The sequence below is a fragment of the Drosophila erecta genome, unplaced genomic scaffold, assembly GCF_003286155.1.
Source record: "Drosophila erecta strain 14021-0224.00,06,07 unplaced genomic scaffold, DereRS2 tig00000382-arrow-arrow-pilon, whole genome shotgun sequence".
NCBI classification, from domain to species: Eukaryota; Metazoa; Arthropoda; class Insecta; order Diptera; family Drosophilidae; genus Drosophila; species Drosophila erecta.
This window is the reverse complement of record NW_020825235.1, coordinates 86,214-106,851: the sequence shown is the minus strand read 5'-3', so window position 1 is coordinate 106,851 and position 20,638 is coordinate 86,214. Positions and strand designations below refer to the sequence as shown.

The 20,638-nt window shown below is 37.4% G+C and overlaps 1 protein-coding gene across 1 annotated transcript; it reads left to right on the top strand.

The window, feature by feature from the left end:
• The first annotated feature begins 19,164 nt into the window (after positions 1-19,164).
• Positions 19,165-20,201, top strand: LOC6556217 (serine/threonine-protein phosphatase alpha-2 isoform). The gene has a single exon (XM_001983014.3). It carries the CDS (start codon positions 19,241-19,243, stop codon positions 20,180-20,182), a length of 942 nt encoding a protein of 313 aa, XP_001983050.1. The 5' UTR covers positions 19,165-19,240; the 3' UTR covers positions 20,183-20,201.
• The last annotated feature ends 437 nt before the right edge of the window (positions 20,202-20,638 follow it).

The window sequence follows — 20,638 nt, the reverse complement described above, 5'->3', positions numbered from 1 at the left end:
TATTTGTCTTGTTTATCCTTTGTCCTTTATTTAGTATTGTGTTTTGTTTTATAAACACTATTTGCCCTGGCTCATAATCCTTGATCTTATTGTGTTTTTCGTTATGGTTTCTTAAGTCTATTGCCTGTTTTGATTTCAGTTTTTCGATGTTGTCTTGTCTGCTTTCGTCATATTTTTCTGGGTCAGTGCTTATATTTCTACCAAAAAATATTTCTAATGGTCGTTTTTTTGTTACAGAGTGAATTGTGAAGTTGTATTCGTAGACAGCTGAATCTAATAGTTCTTCAAAAGTTCGGTGTACCTGTTTGGTTTTTAAGCATCTCATAATTTCGGCGAGGGTGGAATGAAACCGTTCTATTTGTCCATTTACAGAACTTTTATAAGGGGGTGCTTTAAAAATTTGTATGCACAAAACTCTCAGTTGGAATGGTGAGATGGATTCTTCTTCGAGCAGTTGCAGATCGTCAGTTTCATAGTCATCATCACGCCCAAGGAGAGCGCAATTATCAGCATAAGACTTGAAGCCATCATCAAGCTGTTATCCAGCCGGTGCTGAGTTAATTTTACCATTCTATTTGTAAATCTATTTTTCTGTAATTGATTTAATTAATTTCTGTAATTTCTGTAATTGAGCGTTTAGCCTTTTTGTTTCCTCTTTTTTTCTATTTCCTTTTTCCATTTTTTTTTTTTTGCTTAGCCTTCTTCTTTCTACTAGTTTGCTTTAATTTTTCTTTACGTCTTCTTCATAGTTAGGGAGAATATCCTCTGGACATTCAAAGGTTGCCCTCTGAATATTTGTTGATTTCCTTCCTGGTTAGATCGCCCTTTCTATATCGTTTATTATATAGGTTTATTTCCTGGGGACCAATTTTGGTTTTCCCTTTTTCTTCCCTTTTCTTTCCCTTTTCTCTTCCAGATTTTTTACTCTTTTGAGCTCTTCCTCTTCTTCTGGTCTTAGTAGGGTGGGGAGTTCAGCTTATTTTCCTTATACTGTTTCTCTCGCTACTTCTATTTAAGGTCTCAGACATTCAACTCAGCGATTTCTGGGAATTTAGGTGAGAAGGTCAGTCCAGTCTGCTTTTGGTCTGCTATGAACAGCCAGTTAATAGAATTCCTTTACTGCTTTGCCGCCAAAGCTGCCCCTATAGTTTGATTTCTCGTATATCTTCCCGAACTTCATATTTTTCTCATTTTATTGTTTTCCTCGACTTGTAATAGATAAAATATCTGTGCATCCGTCACAAGGGACCCCTGGCTGCTATGGCATACTCAATCCTCAAATAAATTTTGTCACCAATATGGACAAAATTTATTTGAGGATTGAGTATTTTCACCAATATGGACAAAATATATTTGAGGACTAGCATCTTTGTATTAGTAGGGAGTTTGCTTCTGCCGTTTAATATCCATGAGAGTAACTCTGGCTATTTTTTGCTCAGATCCGTGCTCTTTTCTAAGGCCAAATTAGTGCAGAGGTATGGCTTTTTAAATAGATCTATCTTGAAGAGTTTGGTCTTAGGTTTTTTCCCGGTGCTTGTATTGTTTTTTAGGTTTTTAATTCCTTAAGCGTGATTGGTTGGTTATAGGGTTTTTTGTTCACATTATATTGTTCAGATGATATGTTTTTTTTTATTAATTTTAGTCCAGTACTTAGTTCACTTAGTCCTGTATTAATTTTATCTATTTGGTAATCAAGTACAATATTATTTGGCTTAAACCTTCCCTCCAAGTGGGAAGCAAACGCTTCTGTTGTCTCCCTAATCGTTTTCGTCCATTTAAACCCCTTATTGGTTTCTAATTTGAGGGGAAAATTTGGTTGATTTCGCTTTTTCCCTTCATCCAGCAGTCTTCACAGTTTTCTCATTCTTTCTGGGTTTTTTGTGTCTATTCCTTCAACTTGCTTATTTCTCTCTATTTTCTCTTAGGACTTTTAAACCTTTTTTTAGTCGATTTTCAGCTGCTTTAGTAGTGTTTTCGTCTAGTGTGAGAGTATGACTATGTCTGTTAGCTTGCCTATGCCTACTTCTGGGGTTGTCAGGTAGTTTTGAGGAGGGAGTTGATTCAGTAGCCGAGTCCTTGATGTTTTTGATTAAGATATTTATGGCGTCATCTCGGGCTATCTCGGGCTACACTTATCTCAGTATTTAGAAGTATCTTTCTGTCAAGAAAGTTCTTAAAGAGCTCAATGTTTGTTTGGTTTCTTAAGAGTACTGTTGTTTTGCTTTTGTAAGAAAATTATGCTTCTGTCTAGGTCAGCTTCCAGAAAAATGGGGAGGTGGTCTAAGGAGAGATACGAACTCGAGGAAATTTAGAATCTTCTTTAACTGCTTCGTAAAGTGCAGCGGCACGTTGGCAGCCGCGGGTGCAACCCCATTGTTTATGTTTTGCATTCCTATCGCCGCATAGAATGAATTTAGTTCGCCCCCCTAAAGTTTTCACGGCATAATTAAGAATGACAATAAAAGAGCAAGACGACCACTTTATTAAGTTCAGACGGTAAACAGATGCTATTACCATCATTTTGCTGTTAGCCGGTGTAAGCCGGGTTAAGGACGCTGTTTGAGTTTTTCCTGTTTTGCTCTAGAGTAGCAATACTATTTTTGCTAGTTGTCCTCGGCCTTCTCTACTTCTTAGGTTTCCTGTCTAGAGTCCTAATTCTATTTAAGCGTTAAGTTATAGAGAGGTTCCTTTGCAATAACTTTTTCTATGAGACTGCATTTTATGCATTTTAACGGGTTTCTAATGTAGTACACCAGGTTTTTTATTTCAAAGTTTAAATATAGGATTGCTTATATATTTAATTATTTTTTTCATTCCTCTCTTTTATTTGCGTGTCAATCGTTTTTCCGCCAAAATCCAAGTGACCGATCGTCCTTCTTCTAAAAAAGTGCCCGTATCGTCTTTCTCTTAAAATCTACTTCATTTTATTGTTTATCGATAGCAATACAAAAATGCGATGTTTACATTCGGGAAACCTGGCATTTAATCGACCGCGATCATACACACAGTTCTATAGTCTTATTACACACTTGTAACCATGGTTTAAGCCTAGCAGCCTCAAGGATCCCCTTATATGGCAGTTGCGTCAGCTGGCAATTATCTATATCCGTTATTTTAAAACGCTCATTAGGAAAATCACGATTTACTCTATTTGGACCACGGTACTTGGGTGCAAACTTCTTACAATGCCCTGCAGTAACATCAACATTTCGAATAGCAACAAAAACATTCACTTTGTACAACGCCGGTGCCCTATGCCTTAAGCCGTATGCGGTTTCATTTCGTACCTGTGATTGACGTATATTCTCATTTGCTTATATTTGCTTATGATAAAGGTTTCTCTTGACTAAATTTCCCTTCCAAATACTCGGTGAGCTCATCCACTACTGGACCCCGTTGCTCACATCCAAATAGCAACGTACTAAGGGTCTTTCCAGTACTACACTGTTTATTGCGAATTGGGAATTGTTTATAGCGAAATCGGCCAATCGGCTTGATTTAGGGGCTCTGCTTTCCAAACATAGGTGTTAGAACGCGATTCACATGCTCAACTTGCTCATTTAATTGAGGGGCCGCTTGAGCTGCAAGGAACTCTAGAAACTCAAAGGATGTGAATCACGTGCCTCTATCAGAATCGTGGCCGACTATAGTATTCGAAATATTTTTCTAACGAGCAATTTACTTTCTTAGTATTAGTAGATCAATTATCTTGTTGGTAATAATTGATACTTTCACAAAATGTTTTCTCTTCGAGTTAATACACGGAAGGGAACCTAGGTGCTTAATATGTATCGTATCAAACGGGACCGGTGCTTTAGGTATACTATGAAGCGTTCTATTATGAAAACTCTTCGGGACTGAATATAGAATGCACGGTAAACAATTATGAATAAACAAATCAACCTTACTTCTCATACCAGGAAACCAATATTTTTCTTTTAGTTTATTGACACACATCTGTCGCAAAATGTGCCAATTTTTCATGGAATTTCCTACATATTTCCTATACATACATAGTTTCTCGTTATCTTTCGATCTATACACCATTCCATCTAACAACACAAAATTTTCAACTTCGCCAATCGACGTATTTCGGGATCCCTTATCTGATCGGTCTGCAACAGTAAATCAATAACGCGCCTACAATCCCAACGATATCCAAAACCTCCGGGCCAAACCTAACGGATTTAACACGTTTCTTAGGATTAAAAGATACATCACATTTCCTTGGTTGAGAAGGTCTCTGAGTTCCACGGAGCTCAGAAAGTCTACACTGCCTACAAGGTTCACTAAGTCTACACTACATACAAGACGCAGTAAGACTACAAGGACCTACAGAATCACCTGGTTGAACAGGACCACAAAGGTCACTAGGTTCAGAAGATACAAGAGCTCTTGACGAAATCGGACACGGATCAGAAATTCCCTCCACTTAACAACTCTGTTTGCCTACTAAGTGCATATACATGGGCCATGTTGAACCCCGGCCTATGGGCTATAGAATAATTAAAACCTTCTAATTCAAGGGACCATTCTTAAGCCAAAAAAGCATACTGAAGTACACAAACAACACCTATGTGACCATAGGCCAAAAGCCACTTTTAAGGCCAAAAGCCACGGATTTACCCTTTCTTCGATAGTGCGATCGATAGGGAAAATACTGGATACACATTTTCAACACACGGTCACAGTATGGACAGCAATCGGCACGTAAAACAGCAACACCTATGTGACCATAGGCCAAAAGCCACTTTTAAGGCCAAAAGCCACGGATTTACCCTTTCTTCGATAGTGCGATCGATAGGGAAAATACTGGATACACATTTTCAACACACGGTCACAGTATGGACAGCAATCGGCACGTAAAACAGCAACAGCGAAGAAGGCTGGAATGCAAAAGGAGTCAAGAGCAGCCTGACCAAACTGGAATTAATGGACCTTTGGTGGGACGAGCAAACAAACTCTCTGAAGCGCGCATAACAAAGAAAAAACAGTTCGTTATAAATGTAAATAAAAACAAGAGAGAATGCTATAGTCGAGTTCCCCAATTTCCAACAATTTCTTAAATATCTGTAGCAATTATGAAAAAAAAAATTAAATAAAAAACTTAAAATTTTTTTTTAAAGCGTGGGCGTGACAGTTTTGTGCGGTTTGTGAAAAAACAACAGAAAAAACAATCATTTATTCGGTGGACGAATTAGTTTTTTTGAAGGTATGGGCCGATCCCTCACGATCGGATCGATACCCGCAAGCGGACAACAATTGTGAGTTAGAGGATAGTTTGTATAAAATTTTCATTTCATTTTATGTTTCTTACTTCAGACGAATATGGACATGTTCCCTAGGCAGTATCGGACTAGAAAAAAAATTTTATTATTATTACTCTTGTTTTATGTTACTCTTGTGAACAATTCTACCTGTTTCTGTGTTAATAGTTGTATGTCTATTTTCTTTTACTGTTTCTTTCTTGTACCGTGGGGACAATTTAGAGCCTTTATTTGTCTTGTTTATCCTTTGTCCTTTATTTAGTATTGTGTTTTGTTTTATAAACACTATTTGCCCTGGCTCATAATCCTTGATCTTATTGTGTTTTTCGTTATGGTTTCTTAAGTCTATTGCCTGTTTTGATTTCAGTTTTTCGATGTTGTCTTGTCTGCTTTCGTCATATTTTTCTGGGTCAGTGCTTATATTTCTACCAAAAAATATTTCTAATGGTCGTTTTTTTGTTACAGAGTGAATTGTGAAGTTGTATTCGTAGACAGCTGAATCTAATAGTTCTTCAAAAGTTCGGTGTACCTGTTTGGTTTTTAAGCATCTCATAATTTCGGCGAGGGTGGAATGAAACCGTTCTATTTGTCCATTTACAGAACTTTTATAAGGGGGTGCTTTAAAAATTTGTATGCCCAGCTGGTCTCTCATCATAAAAGCTATTGTAGCGGAATTAAAAGATTTTTCATTATCCATTACGACGTATTTTGGTACGCCAAAATAGAATAAGATGTCATGTAAAGGTTTTCTTATGTCTTCTATTTATTTTGAATTTATTAATTTTGCTTGCGCAAGTTTCGAAAATTTGTCAATTGCCGTAAGTACCAGTTTTTTTTTCTGTAGAGAAAATATCTATATGAATTGTGTGTCCCGGAAACTCAGGAATTGGGGTTTCCATTATTTCTGCGTTTGTGGGATGCCTATCATATTTTCCTTCCTTGCACACTTGACATTGTTTTACTAAGGTTACTATTTTAGATTTCATTTTGGGAAAGTAGCATTTTTCGGCTAACTGAATTTTATTCTCTTCAGCATTTCTATGTGCCCTATTGTGAGTTTTTAGAATAAGCTCGTCTTGTTCTGTTTGATTAGTTATATCTTCTACTTGTTTTCGGCTAAATCTGACTTTAAAAGATGCAAAATTGTCTGGGTAAATTCTTTGTATTTGACCCATTATATCTTGTGTTGTATGAATGCCAATAATGACTTTGGGGTAAAGGTTTTTTCTTAAAATATGTATTATATCGTCGTCCGAATATGTCAGCTGAGTAATTGTATGCCTATGGAATGTGGGAAATGGAAGGGTAAATTTGTAATCAGGTGGTTCTCCTTTAAGTATAAAAATTTGGTTTTTAAAAACATTAATCGGAGATTCAACACTTGATATCAGATTGTGGCTAGAACTTTGAGCGCTATGTTGAGTTGCTGTCAATTAATTAATTTAAACTTGCCTTGGTGCCCTCGATAGTGCATCTGCTACTACGTTTTCTTTCCCTGGCTTGTAGAGCAATTCTTTATTATATTCATCTAAATAAGACTTCCACCTTCTAATAGCTATCCCGCCTTTCCAATTGCAATCGTGTGTGAGTGGTTCGTGATCGGTATAGATTTTTACCTTTGAACCACCGTAATGATATCCCTTAAGGAAATTAACAGCCCAATGTATGGCTAACATTTCTTTCTTTGCCGTTTCGTATTGTTCTTCAGTTTTAGAAAGTGTTCTAGATATAAATGCAATTGGTCTGTTGGATTGTGATAATACTGCTCCTATCGCATAGTCAGAGGCGTCTGTGGTTAGTGCGAATTCTTTATCAAAGTCTGGGTATTGGAGTATTACGTCTTTGGATATTAGTGTACTGCGCAACTGTTCGAATGCTCTTATTGCTTTATCGTCTAGGTGAATCAATTTTTTTGACGACATTCCTTTTGAAATCCGTCCGTCTTCCCCTCTAAGCAAATCAATCAGTGGCTTGGCCATTGTAGCATAGCCCAGTATAAATCTCCTGTAGTATCCTGATAACCCAAGAAAGGATCTTAATTCCTTTAAGGTCTTTGGTCTTGGATAGTTAGCTATGGCTTCTACCTTTGTTGGGTTAGTCTCTATTCCTTTATCCGATATAACGAATCCTAAGAATTCTACTTTGTTCTTAAAGAACTCGCACTTGTCTAGTTGGCATTGACCGTTTGCTGCACTTAGTGTTTCAAAAATTTTTGCAATGAGACTCTTCGTCTTTGCTAAAAACGATAATGTCATCGATATAAATTTAGCAAATGTTTCCTATGTGTTCCCTAAGGATGTCGTCAAGGGCGCGTTGGAATATTGAAAGGGCATTTTTTAAACCAAAGGGGAGCCTGGTAAACTCGTACTTGTTATTACCTAACTGTGCAATGACTCCGTTTATGTCAGGTATAGGGTATTTGTCGGGTATTGTTACACTATTCAGTTTTCTATAATCAATGACCATTCTATATTTTTTTACATTGGAAGCATCTTGTTTTTTTGGAACGATCCACACAGGTGAATTGTATGGGGAACGTAATGGTCGTATTATGTTATTTTCTAAAAGGTCTTTAACCTGTTTGTCAACCTCAGCTTTTAAAGCCATTGGGTACTGATAAAATTTAGAATAAACAGGTGTCTCAGTAGTTATTTGTATTTCGGCTTTCACGTTTGTGAGGTAGGTCAGTTTGTCATCCGGGTCGGCAAATAAGTTTGGGTAATTTTTGAGTAAGCGACTTAATTCGATTCGCTGATTGTGTGTAAGGTGATCCGACCTTGGTATTATTACATTGACTGATTCAAATTTTTTTTCTTTAATGGGAATATTTGTGCCATTTTTTAAGTGCATTATTTTGTTTTTTGTGTCAATGACTGCGCCTAATTCCCTTAAACTGTCATTGCCTAATATCTCGTCAAAAGTTTTAAGAGTTGGTAATAGGAAAAATTTAACTATTGTATTTAGATCGTTAAACAAATTTGTGTTTTTGTGATGAGTTATTTTTATATCGCCACCTACAGAGACAGCATTGAATATGGTTTTGTTTGGTAACGGGTTTGAGATATGTTTTGGTTGAATATAATTTCGATTAGAGCCGGTGTCAATTAATATTTTTAAGATTTCTCCGCTCCTCACCTTACATTCGAAGTATGGTAGTGAGGAGTCAGTTACTCTAAAAAATTGAGATAGGAATAGTCAGGTTGTGGTTCTTGGTCATTGCTGTCAACCGCTTCTGTGTATTCACCTAGTGTTTGTTCATAGTCCGTTTGTTCATCTTGTTCTGACAAAGTCTGTTCGTATTCGGTCATTATCGGTGCTTCTTGTTCTGCCCCAGTTTGTTGTTCGATTTCTGTTTGGATATTACAATTTCTTTGCCTTTTGGTTGGATCTGTGATAGGTATTGGGGGTCGTTTACCAGAGGCGTTAAGTTGAGGTCTGTTCATGTAGTTAATTTGTCTAGACTGAAGGCTTCTGTCCACGTCCATTGGTTCTGGTCGTGGTTGGGGTTTTGTTGCGATCGGACGAGGTGGTGGATACGGTTGGTGCGATGGGGCTTGTCGAAATTGTTGCCCAAGATTATTCGGTGCTGGTCGGTAATGTGGGTGTCCAAATTTAGCATTAGACACTCCTACTGGTATGGGTCTGGGGGGTAGCATTGGTCTGGTTTGGTAACCCATATTATTGGGTATAGGTAGTGGTCGTGGAAGCGGCCCTTGAGGTGTGCTTCTAAAGATGTTCTGTTGAAGTTTGGCCGAAGCGTGATGGGTACGGTAAGTCTGGTTTTCTAACTTCAAGCACAGGTGCAAAGCAGATGGCAAGTCGGTGGGTTCTTTTATGCCCAGCAAACGTGGGAGGTCGCCCCGGAGACCCCGGATAAAGGTATCTAAGGCTTTATCCCTGTACAACTTGGTCATAAGCAATTCTGATTCCCTGCCCAATTCCATGCAACTTATTTTATTGAGTATCAAAGACAAATGTCTGTAAACGACTTGATGGAATTCTTCAACTGTCTGATTGGGCCTTTGGAATATTGTTGTCATTTGATATTCCAAAGTGGCAAGATCTCGTTTGTCTGCATAATGTAGTGTTAAACACTTTGAGATTGCTGCCCAGTTCAACGGGACATTATAAGAATCAAGGGCAATGTCAGCGTTGCCTTTTATCTTATTTCGAATTGTGTGCAAAATACCAAAATACTTTGCTGTACCTATGGTGTGAGCATAAGTTTCTAGTATTCTATCTACACTCTTTTTCCAGGAACCGAATTCAGCTGGGTCACCGGAAAAATCATGCAAAGATTTTACAACATCGGGGACTTTGTCTAAATCTTGTAAATGATGTAGGTGTTCTGGGTTAATACCCTGGCTCTCTACATTTGCGAAATCGAAGCTAGAATTTTGACTTTGCTACAAGAGAGTTGGGAGTTGTTCAGCCAGAATCTGGCGAATGATTTCGGCTAGTTGTTCGTGCTGTGCCATTATGTTTCTATTTTGTTGGTGTGTTTCTTGTCTTGCGACTTGTCTGTGTTGTTCTATTAAATTATGTTTGTTAGGTTCTATTCGGTTTACTGCCTCAGATTCTGTTTCTAAGTTGACCACTGGTGGTCTAATTAAATTGTTGAAATTTGCCATAAAGGCAGTTACACGTAATTAAGTATGGTTATAGCAATGGGATCAATTATTTAAGTGTATAAAATGAATGCGGGAATCAGAATATTTTAGATTGTGTCACTTTAGATATGTTGATAAATCCTTAAAATTATTTAGTTAATTTGTGTTTGATTTTACGACTTAATTAGATCTTATTTAGTTTATAGCACGTTAAAACTGAAGCTTGAATTATGATTTAAATATTTAATAGTAAAATTTAGTCGCGCATTAAATTCTATATTAATTGAAGTTTACTTTAAAGTATGAATTGTAAAACTAATTTTAACTTATTTAGTTTTGCATAAATTGTAGTTGCTTTTAATTTCGAATTTTACTTTATTTAGTTTTAGCAAAAGGAACGTGATCGAAGAACTGTGTTTTGTTTAGAGTGAATTTATTTTATTTTAATTTTGAAAACCAGTGCCTGGTTTTGCTCTTCTACCTTGGAGGGTCCCTTGGGATTTGCAAGATTGAGCTTGTTATACTGCTTTATTTATTTGTAGTGCAGTGATTTTTTTTTTATTTGATCGCTTTACGCTTATTTATTTGTTCACAAACTTTCGTCAATTTCTTTAATCACTTTCACTTTGTTTTACTTTTGAATTATTCGTGCTTTAGTTTTCTTAATTTCTTATTTCACTTTAGATAATTAGGTTCGCTTAACTCTACTTACATTGCTAACTTGATACGGGTACTCCTCCTGGTGATCCGGATGTTGTCCTTTTTACTTAGTTACTCGGGATCCTGCGAAGCACACACGTAGAGGGTGTTCTGCGGTCGGACCTTGACAGAACGCGTAGTCCGCCTATGGGTTGCCTTTAGTAAATCCGCGTACCAAAGAATGCAACAGAGGTTTTGAGACTGATGGAGTCGTACTGATGTACTAATCTGACTTAACAAGATTTCCTACTCATCAGGTCCCTGTTCGGTCGCCAGTTAATGTTTTATTTTGCGAAAGATGACCTTTTATTCCGGATTCAAAATAAGAACTAAACATTGAATTTTAAAGTAAGTCCTGAGCTAGCTGTGGGTGTCTGGCTGCGGCGTCGGCAGAACGTTGGCGTCGACTCTGATGGCGTGATCGGCAGCTAGGCGAAGAATTGGAGAACTTGGTTAAACTGGATCGAATTGCAAACTCTGCAATTTCGGCGTTGCGTGGGTTCGTCGCGGCGAATGCTTACAATATTGTTGTTTTAGGATTTTGAACTCTTGTTTTCTTAGAATACTTTGTTGCACAATTCTTGCAAGCAAAGTACTAGTAATTTATTGTATCGGTCGAGGGGAGTAACAAGAGTTTCTGTTGTTAACTTCTATGCAGATCAGCATTTAAGCTCTCCCCTCTCGCGGTTTCTCTCCTTCTAGTACTCTCGTACCTACAGTTTGGGCTTAGCGTTATGTTGCTCGCAAAACAATTAATTTATCATTCGCCTTCGTAATTTATGCATATACGCATTGATTAGAATCTCGTTCGCTGAAACCAATAAACATAATTGTTCGAAATCACTATATAAAAACAGTCTTGTCGTTGCTCGAAAATAGCTAATAAAACTGCTTATAGATCGCTTTAACTGCAGCGGATAGTTAGGATTAGAGATAATAGGATAAAGTCTATTATAGGCAGAACATAATACTTTGTTGTTGTCCTGCAACTCATAGCTAGATCTACAATGATTTTAAAGTAGTTTCTAGGGAATGCGCTTGGAACAGAGAAGCTTAGCCGACTAACCAACTTCATAACGAAACAGATTACAAATAAAGACTGTTCCAAGTTAACATTAGTCGACTGGAATGAGGAGGTTTGCATCTCAATTTAGGCGCCGTAAGGCAACCAATGCGGTCCGAGTGAACTCCGTATCGAGGTCTGCAAACAGGTGATACATTCTCAAGAATCTCAAGACGGACTATCGAAATGAATAAGGTTTTAGTCATGTAAGGATTATTAAATTCCGAACGGCAAGGAATATAATATTGCAGGCATAATTTAAAATATTTTGCGTACATAAGTACACACGAATGTTTTATTACCACAGGAAGGACGTTAATAAATAAAGTAACGAGCGCACCAAGATTGTTACCTTGTGTGACGCCGGATGTGACTCGGAGAATACAGGAAAGAGAATTTTTAAAGAAGACCCATTGCGTCCTGCCATTAAGATAACTTCAAACTCCAATCTAGAAGATCAACAGGGAAACCTAATAAATCAAGTTTCCTAACCAAAAATGAACATAACAGAGTCAAATGCTTTACTGTAGGCAGTGTAGATGAGATCTGTTTAAAGATTATTTTTGAAGCCCTGTATTACGGAGGAAGTTAGTGGTTGTTGATCTGCGGTTCCAATGTGACAGGGGATATAATTGACCTACACAGGTGCTTCAAATAAGAAGGTGCTTCATAGAACTTAAGGATAGCCGACAATTTAATAATTTTTTTTTTATATTTTATTTCTTGCTAATTGCTTAAAGATTTATACCAGTTACTTTTACAGTAAAACGGTGTACTAGATTGGTTACAAAGTATGTAACAGGTAGAAGGAAATAATGATTAATAATAAATATTATTAATCAGCCAAGTCGATCTGGCCACGTCCGTTTATATGAACGTTGAGATATCATGAACTATAAAAGCCAGAAAGTTGAACCGCAATGCAAGTTTTGTTTACTGATGTTTACTTCTTGAAAAAAAATTTTTTTTTTCGTTTCATCTTTTTTTTTTATATTTTCTATCGATATACCAAAAACATTTTAAACACTCCCACTCTAATTAAAATTTTTTTAATTTGTTTTCATTATATTTTTTCCCCAAATTTCTTTGTTGAAATTTTTCATTCCCAATTCCACAAGGGTATCGATACTTGGTGAACTCGACTACAGCGCTCTCCCTTGAATTTTATGAATATGATCATAGATAGCCAACCAGACCTTGTAGTGACCAACTTAACTTTACACTGCAATAACTCTTCAAGACACCCTCGCCCTAAATTATAGCAGCTTTTGTGTAAAAGAAAAAGCGAGAGAATTGTCTTAGACCAATCAGAACAGAATATGATCGTACGATTATACAGTTAGGGAAACAAAAGCTGTAACAGCGACCACCAGCATGCAGCTTCCCCAGAGCTTAGATCATTATCGGATAAATCTTCGTGGCGAACGCTCATACATTTTTGACGCTGCCCATTTAACTTCACATACACGTGGAAATATAATTAGTTATATATATATCCAATCTCATAAAACAAGAGTTGGTATATTTCAATAAATTTCCGTGTTCGATTTGTGTGTGAAAGTGGCGACGAGATTCGACCCCAAGGCGTAAGGAAGACCAGGCCTATATATAAGAGCATGTGATTGCTCTACAGCCGACTACCCCCCCGTCTCGTCGACCCCCGCATCAGCTTATGGTTTAAACCCCGTCGCTCCAAGAAGAGGCCACGAGGCGACATAACCTTCAGCATCAAATTACGCAACCGGCCACCTGCCGAATGATAACCAAATGTATTGGGAGGCTAGAGCTCGTCCAGATCATTCAACTATGCAGAAGTTTAGACGACCGGAGCAGATTTAATTACGTTTGAACATCATCATCGTCACGCAGTGAAGATCATCTCCTATGACCAACGGAGGTCCAACTTTGTGATTTCGTCTTATCGCAGCGCAGCGTAGCAGCCAGCGGTTTCCTAAGGTCTTATCGCCGCAATACTGCAGTTATATTCCGTGTTTTGTTTTGATTCTTGATTTTCTTTTGTATTGCGATTTATAATGAATTAAATACTCGCAGATTGACGGAACTTTTGGCATTTGAATAGGAATTTAAATTAGAACCTTTAAAGTTTGACCTACAGCTCGACATTGTCAACGTGAACTTGGGCCCAACTTTACGCACATCATGGAGTGGATATTTAAGGTCGTGAGTACTACAACAACAATGATATAAATCTTATTATGAATTACCTATATTAAAATTCTAACAAAATGCCACTCGAACGTCTAATTAAAATAATATCTGCATTTGACTAAAGATTATGTAACTATATTTGCTAATTTTATATTCAATTACTTATATATATATTTGCTTTATACTTTACTTTTATATACTTTATTTTGCTCATTGAATATAAACAAAAATGAAGAGTTAGAGAACGACTAGGATAATTATGCGTAGATAAAAATATTGTTAGTTTGTAAAAGAGATTTAATGAAACCGTTTATTAAACTGAATTTATATAAATGGAATTATGATTGAAGATATATTGGAAAAATAATGAATTGTGAATAAATAGATTTAATGGTTTGTCGAGTACTTGTGTTGAACACTTTCTTAAATATGTGGTAGAGTTATTTTGAACTTGGCCAAGGGACAATGTAAATATTTTAAGTAGCATTGTCATGGTAGGGAGGGTAAAGACTTAGGGAATCATTAACATCCAAAATTCCCAATACTTATCAGAATCTGTAGCTTATCTTCACACGTGTCGGCGTGTATCATTAATATCAATATAAAGCCATTCCTTTTATTAATCGGTAGTCCAGTTTTGAATATTGTTTATGAGTAAGACGCACTTATTAAAATGTAGTAGCGTTTCGTACTATCCTAAGCTAAAAGAACCCCGACCTACGGCGAGCTAGACCCGAGCATAGCAAGAGTGCGCATCCCTAGCGAAGGAAGTACAAGGTCCTCTTTATTAGTAATTATCACCCACTATTAAAAGACCCACTAGTTAAAAATCGATCGAACTACGTACACTACACATTTTTGGCGCCCAAACGTGTGGGGCTCGAGAAAATACACTACACATTTTTGGCGCCCGAACGTGGGGGCTCGAGAAAATACACTACACATTTTTGGCGCCCGAACGTGGGGGCTCGAGAAAATACACTACACATTTTTGAAGCCCAACGAGTGGAGCTCGACAAGTACTATACATTTTCGGCTCAGATGTGAAGCTCGAAAAGTCCGTAACTTGTTATAGCACACTAAGCTCTAAAGTAATCCATCCACAGTTAAAACACAATATAACTAATTCCAATAAATTAACATATTGGATTGAGAGTATCTATTTGGAAGGGATAGTAAAACTTAGGAACATGCGATTCAATTTGAAAGAGAATTGATCGACCAAGTGGAACTGTTTCGAATCCACAGGAGCTCATCACCATACGTTTCTTTACTCAACTTTATTTACAATTTGATTTTTCTGGAATACATTATACTTACACTTCAATGAGTCTGCATATTGTCCGATTTTCAAGTGAATAAAAGCATGAGGCAATAGACCAGCTACAATCCACTAACAAATAGAGATACAACTAAGATTCTGATAGAAGTGATCGACATAAAGAAAGACAAACCAAATAATTACAACATATCTTAACAACAATATTATGGCAGCGAAGAATAGTGCAGGTAATGCAGTTGAAGTTTCACAAGGCGTTGAAAATAGCTGTGCCATATGTAAAGAAATCTTAGCACCAACCCTTTTGTCAGCAACAACATCGTGCAGGCACACATTTCATAAAAAGTGCATTATAAACCACTTAAAAAGTACACAAACATGTCCAATTTGCAATGCAGATTGCAACGAATCGAATTTATCTCACTCTAATAACACTCTGTTCGCTGAACTAGATGCTGCAACAGCTGGCACATCCGGCGTAAGCGAATGTCAAGATAATAATGATATTTTCCCATTAAGGAGAAATACCAGATCAGGCAGGATAGGAGGTACACCTCCTAGACGAGGAGTGTCTACCAGAAATACTTACAGAGGAAATTTGGATAGGATCTTAACAGAACCTCCAACGAATTCCAGTATGGCTCTTAGTACTCAACCAGAGTTGATGAACTTTATACAGTTTACTGTTAGCCAACAACAGGCTCAACTCATGGATAACCTTACTTTCTGACATTTGGACAAAATATGATCCTTAACGGCAAGGACTATAGTCTCCTGCGTTCTCTAAATATGTTAGCGGACGACACTCGGTTATCTAAACCGGAGGCTTTAGAACTGCAGAGACGGCAAGCTAAACTGAACCTAAACCGATCACATGAAGAAAACGCGAATAGATACAACCTACGCACACGGCAGATAGAATTTAAGAACGGCGATTTCGTTTATGCTAGAAACTTTACACAAAGTAATGCAGTAAAGAAATTCAGTAGTAAATTGGCACCCGTATTTATACCAGCTAAAGTTTATAAAAAACGTAGCTCGTACTACTATGAATTAGAGGATGAGAGAGGAAAGAAATTAGGAGTATTCCATTTGAAGGATATACAAGCTAGAAAACAAGGAGTTTCTTCAGATAAGGCTTCCTTGAAATAGTCTCGTTACCCTTATCTGTGGTGTAGTGACCAACTTAACTTTACACTGCAATAACTCTTCAAGACACCCTCGCCCTAAATTATAGCAGCTTTTGTGTAAAAGAAAAAGCGAGAGAATTGTCTTAGACCAATCAGAACAGAATATGATCGTACGATTATACAGTTAGGGAAACAAAAGCTGTAACAGCGACCACCAGCATGCAGCTTCCCCAGAGCTTAGATCATTATCGGATAAATCTTCGTGGCGAACGCTCATACATTTTTGACGCTGCCCATTTAACTTCACATACACGTGGAAATATAATTAGTTATATATATATCCAATCTCATAAAACAAGAGTTGGTATATTTCAATAAATTTCCGTGTTCGATTTGTGTGTGAAAGTGGCGACGAGATTCGACCCCAAGGCGTAAGGAAGACCAGGCCTATATATAAGAGCATGTGATTGCTCTACAGCCGACTACCCCCCCGTCTCGTCGACCCCCGCATCAGCTTATGGTTTAAACCCCGTCGCTCCAAGAAGAGGCCACGAGGCGACATAACCTTCAGCATCAAATTACGCAACCGGCCACCTGCCGAATGATAACCAAATGTATTGGAAGGCTAGAGCTCGTCCAGATTATTCAACTATGCAGAAGTTTAGACGACCGGAGCAGATTTAATTACGTTTGAACATCATCATCGTCACGCAGTGAAGATCATCTCCTATGACCAACGGAGGTCCAACTTTGTGATTTCGTCTTATCGCAGCGCAGCGTAGCAGCCAGCGGTTTCCTAAGGTCTTATCGCCGCAATACTGCAGTTATATTCCGTGTTTTGTTTTGATTCTTGATTTTCTTTTGTATTGCGATTTATAATGAATTAAATACTCGCAGATTGACGGAACTTTTGGCATTTGAATAGGAATTTAAATTAGAACCTTTAAAGTTTGACCTACAGCTCGACATTGTCAACGTGAACTTGGGCCCAACTTTACGCACATCATGGAGTGGATATTTAAGGTCGTGAGTACTACAACAACAATGATATAAATCTTATTATGAATTACCTATATTAAAATTCTAACAAAATGCCACTCGAACGTCTAATTAAAATAATATCTGCATTTGACTAAAGATTATGTAACTATATTTGCTAATTTTATATTCAATTACTTATATATATATTTGCTTTATACTTTACTTTTATATACTTTATTTTGCTCATTGAATATAAACAAAAATGAAGAGTTAGAGAACGACTAGGATAATTATGCGTAGATAAAAATATTGTTAGTATGTAAAAGAGATTTAATGAAACCGTTTATTAAGCTGAATTTATATAAATGGAATTATGATTGAAGATATATTGGAAAAATAATGAATTGTGAATAAATAGATTTAATGGTTTGTCGAGTACTTGTGTTGAACACTTTCTTAAATATGTGGTAGAGTTATTTTGAACTTGGCCAAGGGACAATGTAAATATTTTAAGTAGCATTGTCATGGTAGGGAGGGTAAAGACTTAGGGAATCATTAACATCCAAAATTCCCAATACTTATCAGAATCTGTAGCTTATCTTCACACGTGTCGGCGTGTATCATTAATATCAATATAAAGCCATTCCTTTTATTAATCGGTAGTCCAGTTTTGAATATTGTTTATGAGTAAGACGCACTTATTAAAATGTAGTAGCGTTTCGTACTATCCTAAGCTAAAAGAACCCCGACCTACGGCGAGCTAGACCCGAGCATAGCAAGAGTGCGCATCCCTAGCGAAGGAAGTACAAGGTCCTCTTTATTAGTAATTATCACCCACTATTAAAAGACCCACTAGTTAAAAATCGATCGAACTACGTACACTACAACCTCGATATAGAAAAGCATCTACGATAATGTTTGAACGACTTTTTAAATTTTTGCAGTGGTGTTCAGATTCAATAGCCGCTTTGGAGGAAGTTCCTGTAGTTCTTACTTGAAGTTTGACCATGGAAGTGCGAGCACTGGTCTGATCAGTTTTCAATTTTAACCTTTTTATTTGTTTAATTTATTTGCAATTTCTCTGATTCTCTTGGTACAAGACTTTTCTTCCTACTGGGACGAAAGATTTCCCCTGTCACAAGAAGCGATTGTCTCTTTCTCCAAGCTCTAAACTAGAAATTTATGGTTTTTGCGATCCCAGCAGGGAAGCTTTTGGAGGCGGTGCATACGTGTATGTCGTTTCTAACGAACAATCGTACTGCAGTCACTTACTTAATTCAAAGATTACATCTCTACTATGGTACTTTATTGTTTTCATTCGCAGCTTCGTTTGGATACATCGGCAGAAGAACACTTCCTTGTATTTTAATGACCTTCAACAAATCGTCATGGATATCCCAGTTACTATGAATCACTCTTATGAATCACGCTCATTAATGCATGAGCGTACTGGCCCTCCTCATCATAATTTAATTCCAATGCTGGACTTTGAGGGGAGGAAAACCATATACAATGTAGTAATTAAACAAGTAATCTACAAAAGGGGCGCCTCGATGGAACTCATGCACTTGAAGTCCCTGGCACCGAACATTTCTACAAGGCTGAGGTCCGCAATAATATTCCTGTGAAATGCTATATGTCTTTCTATATGTCTCTCTCTCTCGCTCTCTGTCTTTCTCTTTCTCTCTCTCTCTCTCTCTCTCTCTCTCTCTCTCTTGTATTCTCGCGCCCGCACTTTTGGCTATGCTGTTCGCTAATAAAAAAGATTAAGCTGTTCGTTATGCGATAAAGTATATAAAAATCGCAATTAAAAATTGCAATTATTTTCTTATGAAATGCTTTTATTACTAGACGTTAAACTTATTGAAATTGCTTAACAAATAAATGGCATCCTGTTTAAATGCAAAGTGTTAAAACAAATGGGCTTTGCGTGGAAATTCAAAAAAATATTGGCTTGAGTGTCAATAATTTTAGGCTGAAATATATTCTCCAAAATCAAAATTTTGATTTGCATTGCTTTTTTGACGACAAGGAAGCGCAAAATGTCACAGCAAATGACGACCATAACTGACTTAAACAATATTGACCAGCTTATTTTGCGAATTATTGACACTCGCCGTCTCAAGCAGCTTAATTTAACTGAAACGGATATACGGTTATTATGTAATAGATCTCGCGAAGTTTTTATTTCCCAACCCATGCTCCTCGAACTTTCGGCGCCGGTAAAGATCTGCGGGGACATACACGGTCAGTTTACGGACCTTTTGCGGCTGTTTGACTATGGTGGATACCCGCCAGCGTCCAATTATCTATTTCTTGGAGATTATGTGGACCGCGGCAAACAATCTATCGAGACCCTGTGCCTATTACTGGCCTATAAAATTAAATATCCAGAAAATTTTTTTCTTCTTCGTGGAAACCATGAGTCGGCTGGAATTAACCGCATATATGGATTTTACGATGAGTGCAAGCGGCGTTACACCATTAAACTTTGGCGTACATTTGTAGACTGTTATAGTTGCATGCCAGTATCTGCCATCGTCGACGAAAAAATCTTTTGTTGTCACGGCGGTCTCAGCCCCGACTTATTAAATATGAATCAAATTGGCCAATTATCACGACCATGTGACGTCCCTGACAAGGGTTTACTTTGCGACCTCCTGTGGTCAGATCCAGACCCAAAGATTATGGGATGGAGCGATAACGACCGAGGCGTCAGTGTTACTTTTGGTGCTGACATAGTAGGAAAGTTCGTGCACCGTCATAAATTCGATCTCATTTGCCGTGCACATCAGGTCGTAGAGGATGGTTACGAGTTCTTCGCAAAGCGACAACTAATTACTATATTTTCGGCACCAAATTACTGTGGCGAATTCGACAATGCAGGTGCTATGATGTCAGTTGATGAGACATTAATGTGCTCGTTCTACGTCCTTAAACCATCAAAGAAGCCTGGATTAAGGAAAATCCACTCAAAGAGTTGAATTTATTTTGAGGGCGGAACTGGTTATATGCCAACAACGCCACATTTATTTGGTTCGGAACTGTTTAATATTTGTACCTGCGGGTATACAAATACAAATACAAATACAAATTTAAAGTTTTCTATGTAAATTCAAAAATTAAATGTGTTTATGGGGAAGACAATATGCCACCCTTACGGTTGTTATTAATAAGAACGCACAAATAGATTATATTAATGTATATGTATGATCTGTTTTATTCGGAGATGCAAACTGAATAATCGAAAGCTAGGCGTCAAATATTAGCCTATAGGAATAAGCTTACAAAGTAGTTTAGCTGAATAGATAACGCGACACCTTTAGCGAGAGAAGAAGTACATACTCCCCCGTTGGAAGAGGTACAGTTCCAACTACATCGGAATCGACGGCTCTATTGGGTATGATGCATCTGGATGCACCCAAACTGCCATCTCTTCA